The sequence below is a fragment of the Oreochromis niloticus genome, linkage group LG10 (genome assembly GCF_001858045.2).
Source record: "Oreochromis niloticus isolate F11D_XX linkage group LG10, O_niloticus_UMD_NMBU, whole genome shotgun sequence".
Taxonomy (NCBI): Eukaryota; Metazoa; Chordata; class Actinopteri; order Cichliformes; family Cichlidae; genus Oreochromis; species Oreochromis niloticus.
In genome coordinates this window covers 11064286-11081091 of record NC_031975.2, presented here as the reverse complement: position 1 = coordinate 11081091, position 16806 = coordinate 11064286, and the positions used below count along the sequence as shown (strand labels likewise).

Genomic DNA, 16806 nt, shown 5'->3' with positions numbered 1-16806 from the left:
GTTTCGATAGGCTTCTGCAGTGTCACAAGATTTATTTTCATCCAGTGTTGCATTAATTTTTCACCTTGCGTTAATGATGTTAGAGTCTGACCCTTCTCCAGCACATCCCAAAGATTCTCAATGGGGTTAAGGTCTTGACTCTGTGGTGGCCAATCCACGTGTGAAAATGATGTGTCATCCTCCCAGAACCACTCTTTCACCATTTGAGCCCATTGAATCCCGGCATTGTCATCTTGGAATATGCCCGTGCCATCAGGGAAGGAAAACCCCATTGATGGAATAACCTGGTCATTCAGTATAGTCAGGTAGTCAGCTGACCTCATTCTTGGAGCACATACTGTTGCTGAACCTAGACCTGATTAACTGGGGCAACCCCAGATCATAGCACTGCCTCCACACGCTTGTACAGTAGGCACTAGGCATGATGGGTGCATCACTTCATCTGCTTCTCTTCTTACCCTGATGCGCCCATCACTCTAGAACAGGCTAAATCTGGACTCAGACCACAAGTCCTTCCATTGCTCCAGACTCCAATCTTTATGCTCCCTAGCAAATTGAAGCCTTTTTTCCCGGTTTGCCTTACTGATTAGTGGTTTTCTTATGGCTACACAGCTGTTCAGTCTCAATCTCTTGAGTTCCCTTTGCATTGTGTGTGTGTAAATGCTCTCACTTTCACTAGCCCTGAGTTCTACTGTAGTTTTTCTTTGATTTGATTCCACCAAACGTTTAAGTGATCGCTAATCACGATCATTCAGGGGTTTTTCTGGCCACATTTCTTCCTTGAAGACGATGGGTCCCCAATATACTTCCACTTATTAATAATGCGTTGGACAGTTCTTAACCCAGTTTTAGCAGTTTCTGCAATCTCCTTAGATGTTTACCAATGATTTGACCCTTCTCAAACACACTAACATCTTTTCCACAACCATCACGTGTCTTTCAACATGGTTGTTTATGAAATGAGAAGCAACTCATTGCACCAGTTTGCCAGCTGAAAGATAATCGCCCATGCAGTAATTGTCCAATAGGAGGCTTGTACCTGTTTGCTTAGGTAAATCCAGGTGGCAACTTTTTTGGGGGGGGCCAGGCAGTGTGATACAATAAACAATAAAATTCTCCACAACATGGGCCTGAAGTTTAACTGCGTCTTCATTGCTCCATGGGTTCTGGCTATGGACAGTTCAACATAAACAACATCCATTGCACTTGAGTGAGCAATTGAGGTTCCCACCTTGCGTCAATTAACTATTTAGCAGCAACATAAAAACACATTTCTGAGCAATGCAGTAATTACATTTAAGGAGTTCTTTTATAGCTTAAACTACATAACTAAAAAGAATATGGACTCCCGTAGCTTTAATCACTACAGCACATCACATCACATCACAGACATTTGAAGTTTTCCTTTGACTCAAAATATCTGCATCATTTCTCATGAATCTGCTTCAGGTATCAATATAAAGCCCCGGTGATATTTGATAACTAGCAGTTTTAACTCAAGAACAAAAACAATCTTAAGTAAAACTCATTGTTTTTTTTTCTTCAAATCAAATTAAATGAGCTGCTATTTATCAATAGAAATTATATCTGCTTTCAAGCATGAATCTAAAAAAGATTAAACACAACTTAGACATTGGCATGTTGACTGCGTCTACCAAACTAAATCTGCTCCCCAACAAAACAAGGTTGAGGAACCGAGCTGCTTTGCTGACCTCTGCTGTACAGATGGTGGAAATGCTTACTCCGATATTATTAGGAATAGTGAGCAGTTGGCTTATTTCAAACATCTAAGTGTGAATAACAGTAACTCTCAAGGGAAACATGGTTATTGGTTTAAAAGTATATACATTTAATTCTCACTATTTGTTTTTTCAGCAAGTACAGGAACCGTACACAGGCATAGAAAACAGTTTGCTGACACAATATTCAGCACACGTTCTGAAGTGTGGCACAGTCGTCTAAATGACAGTAATGTGGGTAAGTGTAACAGAGTTACAATTGGACCACAACAGTGCTACATCAGATGGCGCCTCTGTATGTTTGTCAGATTCATATAAAGCAGAGCGTTCTGATGACCCGCAGCAGCTACTTGCTTTACCTTTAAGCGTAACTGGAGTTCAGGTTTTGAACCATCCAGCTCTTCAGCAGGGTTCATCCACAAGTTGCCAAACAAAAGTTTTACATGAAAATGCTGACATGCAATGTTGACTCCTGACAGACATGACTTATATCACAATACAGAGGACAGAAAATCAAGATCTTTTAAACAGTTGTCATTTAGTATCTTCAGTCAATTAGTATCTTCAGTCATTTAGTATCTTCAGTCATTTAGTATCTTCAGTCTTCACTTGTTGCTATTAATTTAATGTGTTTTTGGGCCATTCCCACAGCATTTGTCACAACACATGTGAAGGTGGATTTGAGGTCCTCGGATGTGATGTTCTTCAACAGCAAACTCCTCTGAAGGATTGCACCCTCCTCTAGAGTAGATCTAATGAAAACACAGCCATTACAGCCCAGCTACAGACTACCGTTTTAACTGTTTTAATTTAATGTTCACTTCCACTGTAATTGTAACAAAGATACTCACTCATTAGATTCTGTTATCCTGTCGCTGCTGGGGGCATCTTCGGGGAAGGTGTCATTGACAAGCCAGTAGATAAGAGTCATATCGTCCTCACAGTTTGCAAACGCATCACAGTGAAGCACCAGTGGTGCACCTAGGAGGCAGTACACATCCATACATCTAAGAAAGGTTTCACAACAACACAGCCTGTCCCATCAAAAGAGACTTGATGCGTTACCTGGATGAGTTTTTATTTGGACAAAGCCTGGTCCAATTATCTCTGGAGATTCATCTTCAGAAACTGCAAAACATTCTAAAGTTAAAAATCTTACTGCACAAAAATAAACCTTTTATCTATCCCATAACTATTCTGTACCTGGAAATCCATCTATGAGCAGCAGACAGAGAGATCCCAGAACTGTTAGAGACACACAAAATGTTCACCACTGAATATAATGCAAAGAAAAACAAACTGTTTGGTATCATAATAAGTCCTTACCTTTCACAGCAGATGAGAGCTTCATATTGATTCCTCCTGTGTGAGTCTTTTGCTGCTGACCAGTGCTTCAGATTACTGTACATATATATATATGTGGGCACACACACACTTCCTTTTTCACCCACACAGTGTTTGCACAAATGAGATGTGCTGACTAATTCTTTGTGACATAATGGAGGGTTGTGAATAATACCTCGCAGACGTATGGACGAAACACACATGATCGAAGTGACATTTATTAATCGATCTGGATCAAAACAAAATGATCACATTTGGTCTGGTTACACACAGTCCTTTTACCATTTAAGCTGGTGGTGAGGTGCACAAATGGGCCCACAAAAAGATTATCAACCATTCTCTTCCAGAAATTTCAGGATGGAAGATAATGCACATACCACGTGAAAATAAGACCATCCCCATCTGCATGCTCACTGTTAAAGGATCACTCTGGGATGTTTTTCATCTACATCTTAAAATTAATTTGAATACTTTTGATGGATTTTAGTCCAGTTACATTATAAGTTTGAATAGTTTATTTCTCTCCACACACAACTTTGACTGAAATTTGCTTCACTTATCATCATCATCCTTTCTGCTTAGTCTAAAAAAATAATTTAACTTCTAAAATCTACTTAAAAAATAACATAAGGGAGCATTATTATAATAAAAGTGTATGACTAATGATTTTACTCTGAGTTCATTCTAACTGCTTGTTGACCTCTTGTATTATTTAGTTATTCATGCAGTCATTACACTTTTTTGTGATCACATTTTTTTGTTGTTTTTAGACAAACATGAACATATAACCATAATGTCAACTATGATCAAGGAGGAAAAAAAGAAAAAAGTGTTCTGAAAGAGGCAAAAAGCAGACAAGAATGGGAGATGAACAGCCAAAAAGCAAAATATACACTGCTTGGCCAAATAAAAAGTCGCCACCAAAAAAAAAAGGTCGCAGACTCTAATATTTCGTTGGACCGCCTTTAGCTTTGATTACAGCACGCATTCACTGTGGCATTGTTTCAATAGGCTTCTGCAGTGTCACAAGATTTATTTTCATCCAGTGTTGCATTAATTTTTCACCTTGCGTTAATGATGTTAGAGTCTGACCCTTCTCCAGCACATCCCAAAGATTCTCAATGGGGTTAAGGTCTTGACTCTGTGGTGGCCAATCCACGTGTGAAAATGATGTGTCATCCTCCCAGAACCACTCTTTCACCATTTGAGCCCATTGAATCCCGGCATTGTCATCTTGGAATATGCCCGTGCCATCAGGGAAGGAAAACCCCATTGATGGAATAACCTGGTCATTCAGTATAGTCAGGTAGTCAGCTGACCTCATTCTTGGAGCACATACTGTTGCTGAACCTAGACCTGATTAACTGGGGCAACCCCAGATCATAGCACTGCCTCCACACGCTTGTACAGTAGGCACTAGGCATGATGGGTGCATCACTTCATCTGCTTCTCTTCTTACCCTGATGCGCCCGTCACTCTAGAACAGGCTAAATCTGGACTCAGACCACAAGACCTTCTTCCATTGCTCCAGACTCCAATCTTTATGCTCCCTAGCAAATTGAAGCCTTTTTTCCCGGTTTGCCTTACTGATTAGTGGTTTTCTTACGGCTACACAGCTGTTCAGTCTCAATCTCTTGAGTTCCCTTTGCATTGTGTGTGTGTAAATGCTCTCACTTTCACTAGCCCTGAGTTCTACTGTAGTTTTTCTTTGATTTGATTCCACCAAACGTTTAAGTGATCGCTAATCACGATCATTCAGGGATTTTTCTGGCCACATTTCTTCCTTGAAGACGATGGGTCCCCAATATACTTCCACTTATTAATAATGCGTTGGACAGTTCTTAACCCAGTTTTAGCAGTTTCTGCAATCTCCTTAGATGTTTACCAATGATTTGACCCTTCTCAAACACACTAACATCTTTTCCACAACCATCACGTGTCTTTCAACATGGTTGTTTATGAAATGAGAAGCAACTCATTGCACCAGTTTGCCAGCTGAAAGATAATCGCCCATGCAGTAATTGTCCAATAGGAGGCTTGTACCTGTTTGCTTAGGTAAATCCAGGTGGCAACTTTTTTTGGGGGGGGCCAGGCAGTGTGATACAATAAACAATAAAATTCTCCACAACATGGGCCTGAAGTTTAACTGCGTCTTCATTGCTCCATGGGTTCTGGCTATGGACAGTTCAACATAAACAACATCCATTGCACTTGAGTGAGCAGTTGAGGTTCCCACCTTGCGTCAATTAACTATTTAGCAGCAACATAAAAACACATTTCTGAGCAATGCAGTAATTACATTTAAGGAGTTCTTTTATAGCTTAAACTACATAACTAAAAAGAATATGGACTCCCGTAGCTTTAATCACTACAGCACATCACATCACAGACATTTGAAGTTTTCCTTTGACTCAAAATATCTGCATCATTTCTCATGAATCTGCTTCAGGTATCAATATAAAGCCCCGGTGATATTTGATAACTAGCAGTTTTAACTCAAGAACAAAAACAATCTTAAGTAAAACTCATTGTTTTTTTTTCTTCAAATCAAATTAAATGAGCTGCTATTTATCAATAGAAATTATATCTGCTTTCAAGCATGAATCTAAAAAAGATTAAACACAACTTAGACATTGGCATGTTGACTGCGTCTACCAAACTAAATCTGCTCCCCAACAAAACAAGGTTGAGGAACCGAGCTGCTTTGCTGACCTCTGCTGTACAGATGGTGGAAATGCTTACTCCGATATTATTAGGAATAGTGAGCAGTTGGCTTATTTCAAACATCTAAGTGTGAATAACAGTAACTCTCAAGGGAAACATGGTTATTGGTTTAAAAGTATATACATTTAATTCTCACTATTTGTTTTTTCAGCAAGTACAGGAACCGTACACAGGCATAGAAAACAGTTTGCTGACACAATATTCAGCACACGTTCTGAAGTGTGGCACAGTCGTCTAAATGACAGTAATGTGGGTAAGTGTAACAGAGTTACAATTGGACCACAACAGTGCTACATCAGATGGCGCCTCTGTATGTTTGTCAGATTCATATAAAGCAGAGCGTTCTGATGACCCGCAGCAGCTACTTGCTTTACCTTTAAGCGTAACTGGAGTTCAGGTTTTGAACCATCCAGCTCTTCAGCAGGGTTCATCCACAAGTTGCCAAACAAAAGTTTTACATGAAAATGCTGACATGCAATGTTGACTCTTGACAGACATGACTTATATCACAATTCAGAGGACAGAAAATCAAGATCTTTTACACAGTTGTCATTTAGTATCTTCAGTCATTTAGTATCTTCAGTCAATTAGTATCTTCAGTCATTTAGTATCTTCAGTCTTCACTTGTTGCTATTAATTTAATGTGTTTTTGGGCCATTCCCACAGCATTTGTCACAACACATGTGAAGGTGGATTTGAGGTCCTCGGATGTGATGTTCTTCAACAGCAAACTCCTCTGAAGGATTGCACCCTCCTCTAGAGTAGATCTAATGAAAACACAGCCATTACAGCCCAGCTACAGACTACCGTTTTAACTGTTTTAATTTCATGTTCACTTCCACTGTAATTGTAACAAAGATACTCACTCATTAGATTCTGTTATCCTGTCGCTGCTGGGGGCATCTTCGGGGAAGGTGTCATTGACAAGCCAGTAGATAAGAGTCACATCATCCTCACAGTTTGCAAACGCATCACAGTGAAGCACCAGTGGTGCACCTAGGAGGCAGAACACATCCATACATCTAAGAAAGGTTTCACAACAACACAGCCTGTCCCATCAAAAGAGACTTGATGCGTTACCTGGATGAGTTTTTATTTGGACAAAGCCTGGTCCAATTATCTCTGGAGATTCATCTTCAGAAACTGCAAAACATTCTAAAGTTAAAAATCTTACTGCACAAAAATAAACCTTTTATCTATCCCATAACTATTCTGTACCTGGAAATCCATCTATGAGCAGCAGACAGAGAGATCCCAGAACTGTTAGAGACACACAAAATGTTCACCACTGAATATAATGCAAAGAAAAACAAACTGTTTGGTATCATAATAAGTCCTTACCTTTCACAGCAGACGAGAGCTTCATATTGATTCCTCCTGTGTGAGTCTTTTGCTGCTGACCAGTGCTTCAGATTACTGTACATATATATATGCGGGCACACACACACGCACACGCACACTCAAGTTCCTTTTTCACCCACACAGTGTTTGCACAAATGAGATGTGCTGACTAATTCTTTGTGACATAATGGAGGGTTGTGAATAATACCTCGCAGACGTATGGACGAAACACACATGATCGAAGTGACATTTATTAATCGATCTGGATCAAAACAAAATGATCACATTTGGTCTGGTTACACACAGTCCTTTTACCATTTAAGCTGGTGGTGAGGTGCACAAATGGGCCCTAAAACAACTGCTTTATGCATTTAGTCTGACGGGTACCCACAAAAAGATTATCAACCATTCTCTTCCAAAAATTTCAGGATGGAAGATAATGCACATACCACGTGAAAATAAGACCATCCCCATCTGCATGCTCACTGTTAAAGGATCACTCTGGGATGTTTTTCATCTACATCTTAAAATTAACTTGAATACTTTTGATGGATTTTAATCCAGTTACATTATAAGTTTGAATTATTTATTTCTCTCCACACACAATTTTGACTGAAATTTGCCTACTCATCATCATCATCATCTCTGCTACACCAAGACAATGCAGGGGAATTTAATTTAGCACTCATATATGCTGAGACACTGGATAAAGGTCAAACCAAAATGACTCTGTTGCCACTTGGCTAAAGATGGGTGATTCCCTGAAAAGAGGACATCATGAATTACAGTAACACTAGAATTTCCATTGTAAATGTAGGAGGTACCGTTTTTACCAATATGAGTAGCACTTTCTGGCATATGATTACAACCTAAGGGCATATGACAGGCCCTTTTGAAACTGGTGCCACTTGTGGTCAAAATACGTGACCGATGTGAAGCAGGAATTGTAACTAAATCAGTTGTGAAACTAATGTCTGTGGATATAGCGTTCATATATTTAGGAGCCCAGAGGAAATACTTATTACTCATGTTTAATAACCATCAGACACGAGGATGACACATTCCAGCATGATCCTTTAACCTTTTAACACTTAAGACATAAATTAGTAAAAAACCCCTCTAATGATTTCAAAAACCGCTTTACTAGGCCATGAGATACACAGACCAATCAAATCCTGGGAAAATGAGACACACATCCAATTTTAGGTTACTAAGAAAATTCAAATAAACTGCAAATACAGATATGTGCCTATAAATATGTACAAAAAGTATAGACACTTTTTTTTTTTTATTTTAAATTGGTGTTTTAGTTCAATGTTAGGCCCTCAGTCTTTTTGAGCCAGTGCATAATCTTCTCCACATGGTATGTGTGTCCGTTTCTGCCGGTTTCTGCCGGCTACTCCAGACCCAGGACGTAGTTGATACCTTGCACAAATCCAATAATAACAGGCTGCCAGGCCACCAAGTACCGAAGCCAGTCTAAAAGTTGTCCATACATGACGTGCGGTCTTTCCCAGCTAGAATAGAAATGGTTAAGGAAATAACCCTTGACAACAATCAGAAATGATAAATAAATGGAGAACAATAAAGAGGTCAACATGTAACCCCAGTGATGACGCATCACAAGGAAGCAGAAACCTTCATCAGCTCCTGAGAAATCATTAATTATTATATAACATGTATTTGTCAGTTATATAAAGTGTTTTTCCAACCCACAAAAAGGAACAGGAACCTCGTATACAATTTATGCTTTGGCTTTGTTTGTTCAAAATAGCCTGTACTTAGCAGTATGGAACACCCCCCCCCCACTATGCTGTGACTTGGCATAATTAGGTTTCAGTGCTTTGTTAGATCTCATCTGTCATACTTGCTTTTGGACTTGAAAGTACATTCAAAACCTTCACAGGGTCTGTTTTTGTCAGCATTTCTATGCAGAAAGTTATTATTTCATTAGAATCTTTGAAATTACAACTAATTCAGGAATCATTCAATATTTAGTTTAAAAAAATGTAACTAATGCAGACAGAATCCCAGAATAAAAAGGATACGGGTTACTGAACATCCTCTTCAGATCCACCTTCTCTTTGCAGTACGGACACATCTGCTTCTTCCCGACGATACACCATCCTCTTATGCAGAATTCATGGAACCTGGATTTGGAGTTAAGGCTCAAATACTGAATACTCGGACATCTTTGAACATTCATCCAACATTGATGCTCTAATACCAGTCAAAAGGACAACATTCATCTGATATTAAATTATTTATACAAAACAATAGTACAATTTAAGGACAAATGATAATTTCAACTACAGATAGCACTGCACTGTAGGGCGAGACACTTGTACTGCACTGTTAATTAATAATTACATTTCAGTTTGCAAATATGTGTTGTTTTTTGTTTTGTTTTAAATCTAAACCTGGTGTTGCTTTTATGTGTAATAAAAAAATAATTTTCAGGTGTGGATAATGCAATTTTGGTCACATCTTTTTATAAGGAAATAATTCCAATATTAAAGATAGGTAAATTTTAAACAGCATTTTAAATAGAAAGTTGATTTCCTATAAAGAATACATCAAATAACCTGTCAAACTTGATCCAAAACCCAAACAAATAAAACAAAACAAAACACAAATCGTGAAATGGCACTGTGTATCATTTACGACACACAACAGATCCTCGGGGAAGTAACAGAGACATCAACAGTCTGGCATAAAGGTCAGGTAAACCCTGGCAATTCCTCTTTGAGCTGTTAATTGAGTACACAGTGTAGTTCCATGCCAACCCATGACATGCCTTTTATACCAACAGAATTCTCCATCACGCACCTTAACTTCTCTTTCACCGGTAACCATTAAAAGCACGAAGATGTGTCAGTAAATGTCACAGGAAGGATACACATGGTTGCAAGATAATCGATATGTGTTCTCAATGATCCCTTCCTCACTGACATCGACAAGGATGGGCTGACCGCACACAGCACAGATGTTGTCCGAGAGGTGTTTGGTTGGCATGCCGGATGCACTGTAATACTGCGGGAGGGAAAAGGCTACATTCAATTTTAGGTTACAGCCAGGAGAAAATATACACAGTTTTAAATTTGTGTATTTACCCCAATGGTTGAAGCCATGAAGTCTGCACACATCTCTGCAAAGTCCCTTCCCAGGACCCCGTAGTACAGTCCATAGAAGAGAAGTGAAACACCAAAGTCCATGGCATCCTCTGGCTTTATCCTGGACAAAGAACACAGTACTGAAATCATCTGACTGATAATGTTGTTATTCAACCTGAAGTTCAGTTTGCTCCATAAGACAGACAAATGCTTTACATTTTTGGTGAAAGACTAGACTATAAAATTTCAATTTTCTGTTTTTCCCCTCTGTTTAAAAAATAAGTAATAAATAAATCACTATATTTCACCAAGCTGTTAGAAATCTATCCTCTTATGATGATCCCAGAACATCAAACCATAATCAGTGATATCAGCTTCTGTTAGTCTGATCTGAATTTGGAAAATTATGCATCTGTAGCATTTTTACTTTTCGTGTGTAAAAACTGTTGTCTTGTTCTACTTGTTGTGAAACAGAACAGACAAAATATGACGTTTTCTAACTGAAAATTACATTTTATTAAAGCACTGTACTATAAAACGAATCAACTGACAGTTGTAATTCACCTTTTTATACATAAAGTGTAGGGAATAATTATTTGATCCCCAGTGAAGTTGCTCACAAAAAAATGAACAGTCACTAATTCTTATGGTAGTATTTTTATTTTAATGGAGAGGACAGAGTATAAACCAAAAACAAAAATGCACTACCTTAAACTGGCCTCAGCCACTGAGTCTGTCACTGAGTGAAATGAGTATTTGATCCTCATGCAAAACATGACTTAGTATCTGAAGGTGAAACCTCCAGATACTAAGTCAGTGTCTGTAATTGATTGACTGGTTGATTGACTGTAGGCAGAATTCTGCCTGGGTGGTACAGGACTAAATACTTATTGCACTCAAGGACAAATCAATGTACAACTTTTGTAATGTGTGTTTTCATGATTTTTGGTGATCACTCTGTCTCAATTACAAAAAAAATGAACAAACTGACAAACTCAGGAAGGGCTCAAATAATTATTTCCCCCACTGTACACGTGAGGCCTGTTAAAGAAGGCAGGTTTAATGAACTCAGAAAGTTGAAAGAGTTCTTCGATGGTAAAATCATCATCAAAGTAGTCAGTCAAGTAAACAGATACTTTTCACTAAAGCTTCTTCTTGTAATACTCTCAGCTCTCAGTTATGTTGGAAAATTCTGTGTGTAACATCAAGTACTTTACTTTATAAATTAGCAAAAACCAAATCACATATATGGACAAATACAAAGGAGGAAAGAAATCGTAATATGGAAAACAGCGCCATCTAGTGGCAGCCAAGTGCTAGAGGATGCATCCACCCAATCACAGAACCTCATACATTTAAACATGAAAAAGAACGTTTCACTGAAAAAATATTTCTATAGTCTCCCATTTGAAGGGTTTTAATTGCAGTAGATTGACATTCACTGATATTTTTAAAAAACTGAACTAATGTGCAATACATACCTGAATATTAGGTTAATACCAAAAAGTGTAAACATGACGACAGTGTAGCCAACTATTCCCGTGGCATAGCTGATTTTATACAGGAGGAGGAACCACTTGTACACCAACCTACACAAACAAAAAAGTTGAATCAGAATATATCAGGATATTTTCCTGACAATTCTGTTCCCACAGAGAGAGAGGAATGGGTATATTTACAGGAACGTGTGAGTGTAAACAATGGCTTTACCTCGGTGTGGTACAGGCCAGTGGCTTACGGGTAGCACGGAAGGAAATGTACGCTGTGATTACAGAGAAGATAAACCACGTGGTCAGGAACCTCCACCAGTGAAGTTTGGTAGTAAAGTACAGAGGAACTACCCACATCTGGAACAAAGTCACCAACTACAAGACGGCAAAGTGTGTGCGTTAGAACATTCATGCAGTCCTGACTACCATCAGACTGTGCAAACACAAAAACACAAACATATAACAAATGACTTCAAATTTTTGATGATGTGGAAGAAAATAAGAAATTACAGGATCTCTCTTTGAGAAAACAGGTTTAGCTGGAATTATCTATGAAAACTAAGAAACCATAAAAACCACAGCATTTACTGTGCACTTTCACTTCCCCATTCACACACACGGACACACACATTCCCAACCGAACAAAACTAAAACTGTTTTAATTCAAACTGAATGATTGCCAAATTATTAGTGTTTCTTTTGTGCCTTACATTGTATGACTTTGGATGCCTCTGTTTCCACTGCACGAGGACTAGCTGGGCGACAACCAGGGTAACAATGAGGATCAGCACCATCTCTGCGTGCATGGCCTCATGGCCTTTGTGTTTGGCATGCATTCTTGCATGCTCCATCCTGTGGAAAAACACAAACTTAATTCAGCAACTGGCAAGCCTGATTAGACTGCGATGCCTTAAACAAAGCATAAACAAAACTTGCGAATTAATGCGTAAAAGCTGTTCCAAGATCAACTCTACATCTTCAAGTACAAACATTTTGTTATACAGATTAGTCATCCTCTTGATATGGGTCAGCAGATGGATGAGTATAATGTCCAATATCTTTTTTATCTTTTTTTTTTTAAAGTGCAGAAGACATCCAAAAAAAGAGGGCTGAGTAATTTAGAAATGGTGTCCTGATAGTTTGTTCAAAAGATAAATTACACCTCTGACTGCACTGTGTACAACAGTCTTAGCACTGTCTGTAGCAGTGTATGCATCACAGCTAAGCAGACAGTCATGCTGAGTCAAGCGGCATTATTACATTAAGCTGCTAACTAATTTGTTAAAGACATTACTGGTAAGTTATTAAGCTATCATTCTATAATTTTCTTTTTTCAACACAACTATAAGACATTGTATGAATAAAAATATTTGCAATCAATATCCGATTTTTCAATCCCTAAAAATAATAAAATAAAAATAATAATAATCAATAATGGCCAAAGAATCCAGAATCATATTAGGAAAATGTATACATAAATGGCAAAGACACTAACCTCCACTTCTCTTCTGGTGAAAGCTTGGACAAATCATACTAAAGAAAGAGAGAGAAAAATAAGTAACAAATTATCAAACTAAAAGCTTGTATGAAATTACACTCTTCTTTTTTTTTAAAAATTGCGGCATATGATAGTGTGCACACTGATCACAGAATCATTTTAAAACTCCTATAAAACAAGTCAATCCCACCAAACTGCAGCATTTGCTTCACCTTTTGCACAGTTGGCTTCAAACCCCCAGATCTTACGCTGCATACCAAATACAGAGCAGCTAAAAAAAACAGTAATGGGATTGAAATATTTAAGTTTGGTTGAGCAGCAAGATATAAGGCAATTTCATCCTGAAATATCTATATTTAAACAACAAGAACACTCAGCATGCTTAACCGGTAGTCCCTCCCATGTTGTTGAGCTTGTTAAACTACTATCCCTGTATTCAAAACAAAGAACTGTTGATGACTCCTCTATTTGTCATCTGCTAAATAAGGTATATGAATAACAGACACAAGTACACATTTAAGGGCTCACATCCATTTATTACGATGTTCCTTATAAAAAATTTTTTTTTATCCCTTTTTACCTTTTATACCTTGTTACCATGAAAACAACACATTTTAGGTATACCTGCCAATCATTAGCTTCATTGCATTTTATTCACTTAACAGATTAGCTCATCTACGTGTTGTTTTTCACTGCACATACTAAGATGTAATACAAAAATAGGTCAGTGTGCCACATTAAAGTTCCTACTGAAGGGTTTCTATTCAAACCAGATAGAGTGAACTCATCAGTGACGGATGTAAAGACCTCTTTGGGATTTTTCCAGGTTGTGATGCCACTTTTGCATCACAATAAGTGTTCTGCCTCCTATCACCTGCTCTTCACATCTCAGACTTTGAGAGCTTTTATCACGGACTTGGTTCACACCGTGACCTTATTTAGTTTAGCATCTAGCTCGACTAAGGTTGACCAGAATGTTGAAATCCCACAGGAAGTGATGTAGTCTTTTCTTCTGTCTGACTTGTCGCGGCTAATGCATTTGGTGACCTTTGACCCCAACAGCCACATCAGCCTTATTTGTAGGGTTAATAATTCAGACGATCACATATTTCACAGCTCAGATCAAAAATTCGCGAGTGCACAAATCTCTTATGAAATTCAGTATTTTAAAAAAATAAGTAAACTTTGCTGCTATGGTGCTACTTTAGTCACATTAAAGTAACTAACAAAAATTAGCTAGGCAGTTGGAAAAGTGTCCTTTTACGCTTGCACTGTCGCTTTGACCAATGAACAGAACAGTGCATTTTATACACACACCTCTGCTCAGTAAAATATGGCTAAGTTAACAAGCAGCTAGCTACTTACGGGAGACTAAGCCCAGGAGTAGCAGTTGGGTTAGCAGCTAGCAATACACCACATCATAAATCCGTTTTATCTGTCACAATACCTCAGTACGGTCCGTTATTCTCACCTGGTTCGGTTCATCGTGATGCTCCAGTCCATGGTCGTGCTCTACACCATCAACCTCCACCTCAAACACCCCGGCCATCTTCGGAGTGCTGCTTTATCGTTCCGGGTACATTAGCATTAGCGAAAAACCGGGCACATCCGGTCTTGGATGTTTTTCTTCCTTCAAAATAAAGGTCGGGACATGTTCTGAATTTTTAGCTTAGCCTTTTGTTGTTCCCTCTTGAAGTCACAGTTAATGTTTGAAAGTCTCAGGTCGTCACCGTAACATTTTTTCCCCACATTTAGACGGTGTTTTGGACGGCGCACTGTATTTTGTCGCTATGATTCTGTAGCAATTTGCTATGAAGATTAGATAAGATAAGCAAAGATGAAATAAGATAACAAAAGATAATCACAAAAGTTTTTACACCAGTTAAAATTACGTTCAACGCAACCTATAACAGAACTGCTTAAATTAGTAGACTAGTATATAGCTTACTGAAATAAAATGTGTACTAAATACTAAAATATGATATGACAAAATAAATGCAATAAAATTGTAAAAAAAAAAAAAAAAAAATAGATAATAAAAAATAGAAATCAAAATTAATACAACTAAGCTACATAAGTAAATGTATAAACAAAAAATATGCATATAAATTCATGGTTTGCACTGTTGCCTCACAACAAGAAGGTCCTGAATTCAATCCCACCACCATGCCAGGGGTCTTTCTGTGTGGAGTTTGCATGTTCTCCCCATGTTTACGTGGGTTCTTTCCGGGTACTCTGCCTTTCTCCCACAGTCCAAAGTCATGCAGTTGATGGGGATAGGTTAACTGGTAATCCTAAATTTCCCATAGGTGTGAATGCGGGCTTGAATGTTAGTGCGAATGGTTGTCTGTGTCTGTCCAGGGTGTACCCTGCCTCTCACCCTGAGACAGCTGGGATAGGCTCCAGCTCCTTGCATGGATGCATATATACAAATACTCCTCTGTCACACAATCCTCTGCACGTACTTCAACATCCCTCCACTGCACATGTGCAAACCACCTCAACCTTGCCTCTCCAAAAAGTTTAACCTGAGCTGTCCCTCTGACAAACTCATTTAAAATCTTGTCAATACTCATCCTACCTAATAAAAATCCTCTGCATTTTCAACTCAGCTTGACAAATACAGTAAAAGCAGCAAAGCAAGTATAAGATGTAATTTGCCTCATTAGGAGAGTGTAAAATGCAGCTGAAAGTGCAACAAAGTCATTCAGTGTATCAGCGTTTATTATTGTGACACAGCAGACTGAAAGAAGCTGTTAACATGAGAGAGATCATCAATCGATTTCCAAGATCTATGCTTGTGACACATATAAATATGAAATTCGGTGTTACAACTTGTTTTTGGTTTTGAGGACATTTACAAACATGTCACCAAACTGCACGGACGACCCAGTCCTGTTGCAGAAACACATAATTGCATGTTCTAAGCAGGGGCGGATCTAGAAGGGTGGCATGGGGTGGCAAGTGCCACTCTAAAATGATCCCTTGCCACCCCAAGTGCCACCCCAGTTTTGCATATGACAGTGTTGTTTATAGGGCTTTGGAGTTGACGTCACTGGAGGTGGGCCACGCCCCCTTTCCGCCATGACAGTAGGCTAGACACGGGATACAGCTTCAGCTATGGTTCGTACGTGTTGTGTTATCAGTTGCAACGTTTGATCACACGATCGTGAAGGCAAGAAGCTGGATAATGGGCTCTCTTTTCATCGTTTTTCAACCTGGAGGCAGTGTGAGGGATCCCATGTATCCGATATTACTAAACAAAGACGTCAGGCTTGCATTGCAGCGGTGAGACGAGCGGATCGAGTTCTGTGCAATCCCCAGCTTTTTGTTGGTTTGGTCTCCACATCTTCTTTCCGGTGAGTTCTAAATTAATTCATATCACTATTAAAATGCTTTTAGTGTTATTTTCAATGTGCTGAGGTCATAGATAATGAGATAAAACATGCTAATGTGTGATGCTGCAGAACCACGTCATGTCATCATGTCGACTGAGTAGCTTATGATTTAGCATTATTGCAGGCAAACCAGCATATGAAATGGATGTAACAAATCCA

General features: G+C 38.6%; 3 protein-coding genes across 3 annotated transcripts; all 3 read right to left on the bottom strand.

The window, feature by feature from the left end:
• Positions 1 to 1825: 1825 nt before the first annotated feature.
• On the bottom strand, positions 1826 to 3164 carry LOC100694373 (interleukin-1 receptor accessory protein). Its single transcript, XM_003456841.5, has 5 exons — positions 3066 to 3164; positions 2943 to 2984; positions 2805 to 2867; positions 2591 to 2720; positions 1826 to 2491 (listed from the first exon to the last, which is right to left on the bottom strand). Exons 1-5 carry the CDS (start codon positions 3088 to 3090, stop codon positions 2338 to 2340), a joined length of 414 nt encoding a protein of 137 aa, XP_003456889.2. The 5' UTR covers positions 3091 to 3164; the 3' UTR covers positions 1826 to 2337.
• Positions 3165 to 5908: 2744 nt separating this feature from the next.
• LOC112848067 (interleukin-1 receptor accessory protein) lies at positions 5909 to 7232 on the bottom strand. Its single transcript, XM_025911056.1, has 5 exons — positions 7149 to 7232; positions 7026 to 7067; positions 6888 to 6950; positions 6674 to 6803; positions 5909 to 6574 (listed from the first exon to the last, which is right to left on the bottom strand). Exons 1-5 carry the CDS (start codon positions 7171 to 7173, stop codon positions 6421 to 6423), a joined length of 414 nt encoding a protein of 137 aa, XP_025766841.1. The 5' UTR covers positions 7174 to 7232; the 3' UTR covers positions 5909 to 6420.
• Positions 7233 to 7383: 151 nt separating this feature from the next.
• rnf121 (ring finger protein 121) lies at positions 7384 to 14879 on the bottom strand. The gene is made up of 9 exons (XM_025911040.1): positions 14721 to 14879; positions 13247 to 13284; positions 12462 to 12603; positions 11972 to 12126; positions 11743 to 11850; positions 10262 to 10382; positions 10048 to 10181; positions 9197 to 9298; positions 7384 to 8665 (listed from the first exon to the last, which is right to left on the bottom strand). Exons 1-9 carry the CDS (start codon positions 14796 to 14798, stop codon positions 8545 to 8547), a joined length of 999 nt encoding a protein of 332 aa, XP_025766825.1. The 5' UTR covers positions 14799 to 14879; the 3' UTR covers positions 7384 to 8544.
• Positions 14880 to 16806: the final 1927 nt, after the last annotated feature.

What these genes read in the sequence shown, in the direction of transcription:
- LOC100694373 (XM_003456841.5), bottom strand. Translation starts at nt 3,090, where the DNA reads ATGAAGCTCTCATCTGCTGTGAAAG. An exon ending in GCTCATAGATGGATTTCCAG is followed by an intron (nt 2,868 to 2,942) that starts GTACAGAATAGT and finishes AATGTTTTGCAG; the next exon opens with TTTCTGAAGATGAATCTCCA. An exon ending in AGGATAACAGAATCTAATGA is followed by an intron (nt 2,492 to 2,590) that starts GTGAGTATCTTT and finishes TGTTTTCATTAG; the next exon opens with ATCTACTCTAGAGGAGGGTG.
- LOC112848067 (XM_025911056.1), bottom strand. Translation starts at nt 7,173, where the DNA reads ATGAAGCTCTCGTCTGCTGTGAAAG. An exon ending in GCTCATAGATGGATTTCCAG is followed by an intron (nt 6,951 to 7,025) that starts GTACAGAATAGT and finishes AATGTTTTGCAG; the next exon opens with TTTCTGAAGATGAATCTCCA. An exon ending in CCAAATAAAAACTCATCCAG is followed by an intron (nt 6,804 to 6,887) that starts GTAACGCATCAA and finishes TCTGCCTCCTAG; the next exon opens with GTGCACCACTGGTGCTTCAC.
- rnf121 (XM_025911040.1), bottom strand. Translation starts at nt 14,798, where the DNA reads ATGGCCGGGGTGTTTGAGGTGGAGGTTGATGGTGTAGAGCACGACCAT. An exon ending in ATCACGATGAACCGAACCAG is followed by an intron (nt 13,285 to 14,720) that starts GTGAGAATAACG and finishes CTCTTTCTTTAG; the next exon opens with TATGATTTGTCCAAGCTTTC. An exon ending in GGTATTAACCTAATATTCAG is followed by an intron (nt 10,383 to 11,742) that starts GTATGTATTGCA and finishes TTCTTTGTCCAG; the next exon opens with GATAAAGCCAGAGGATGCCA.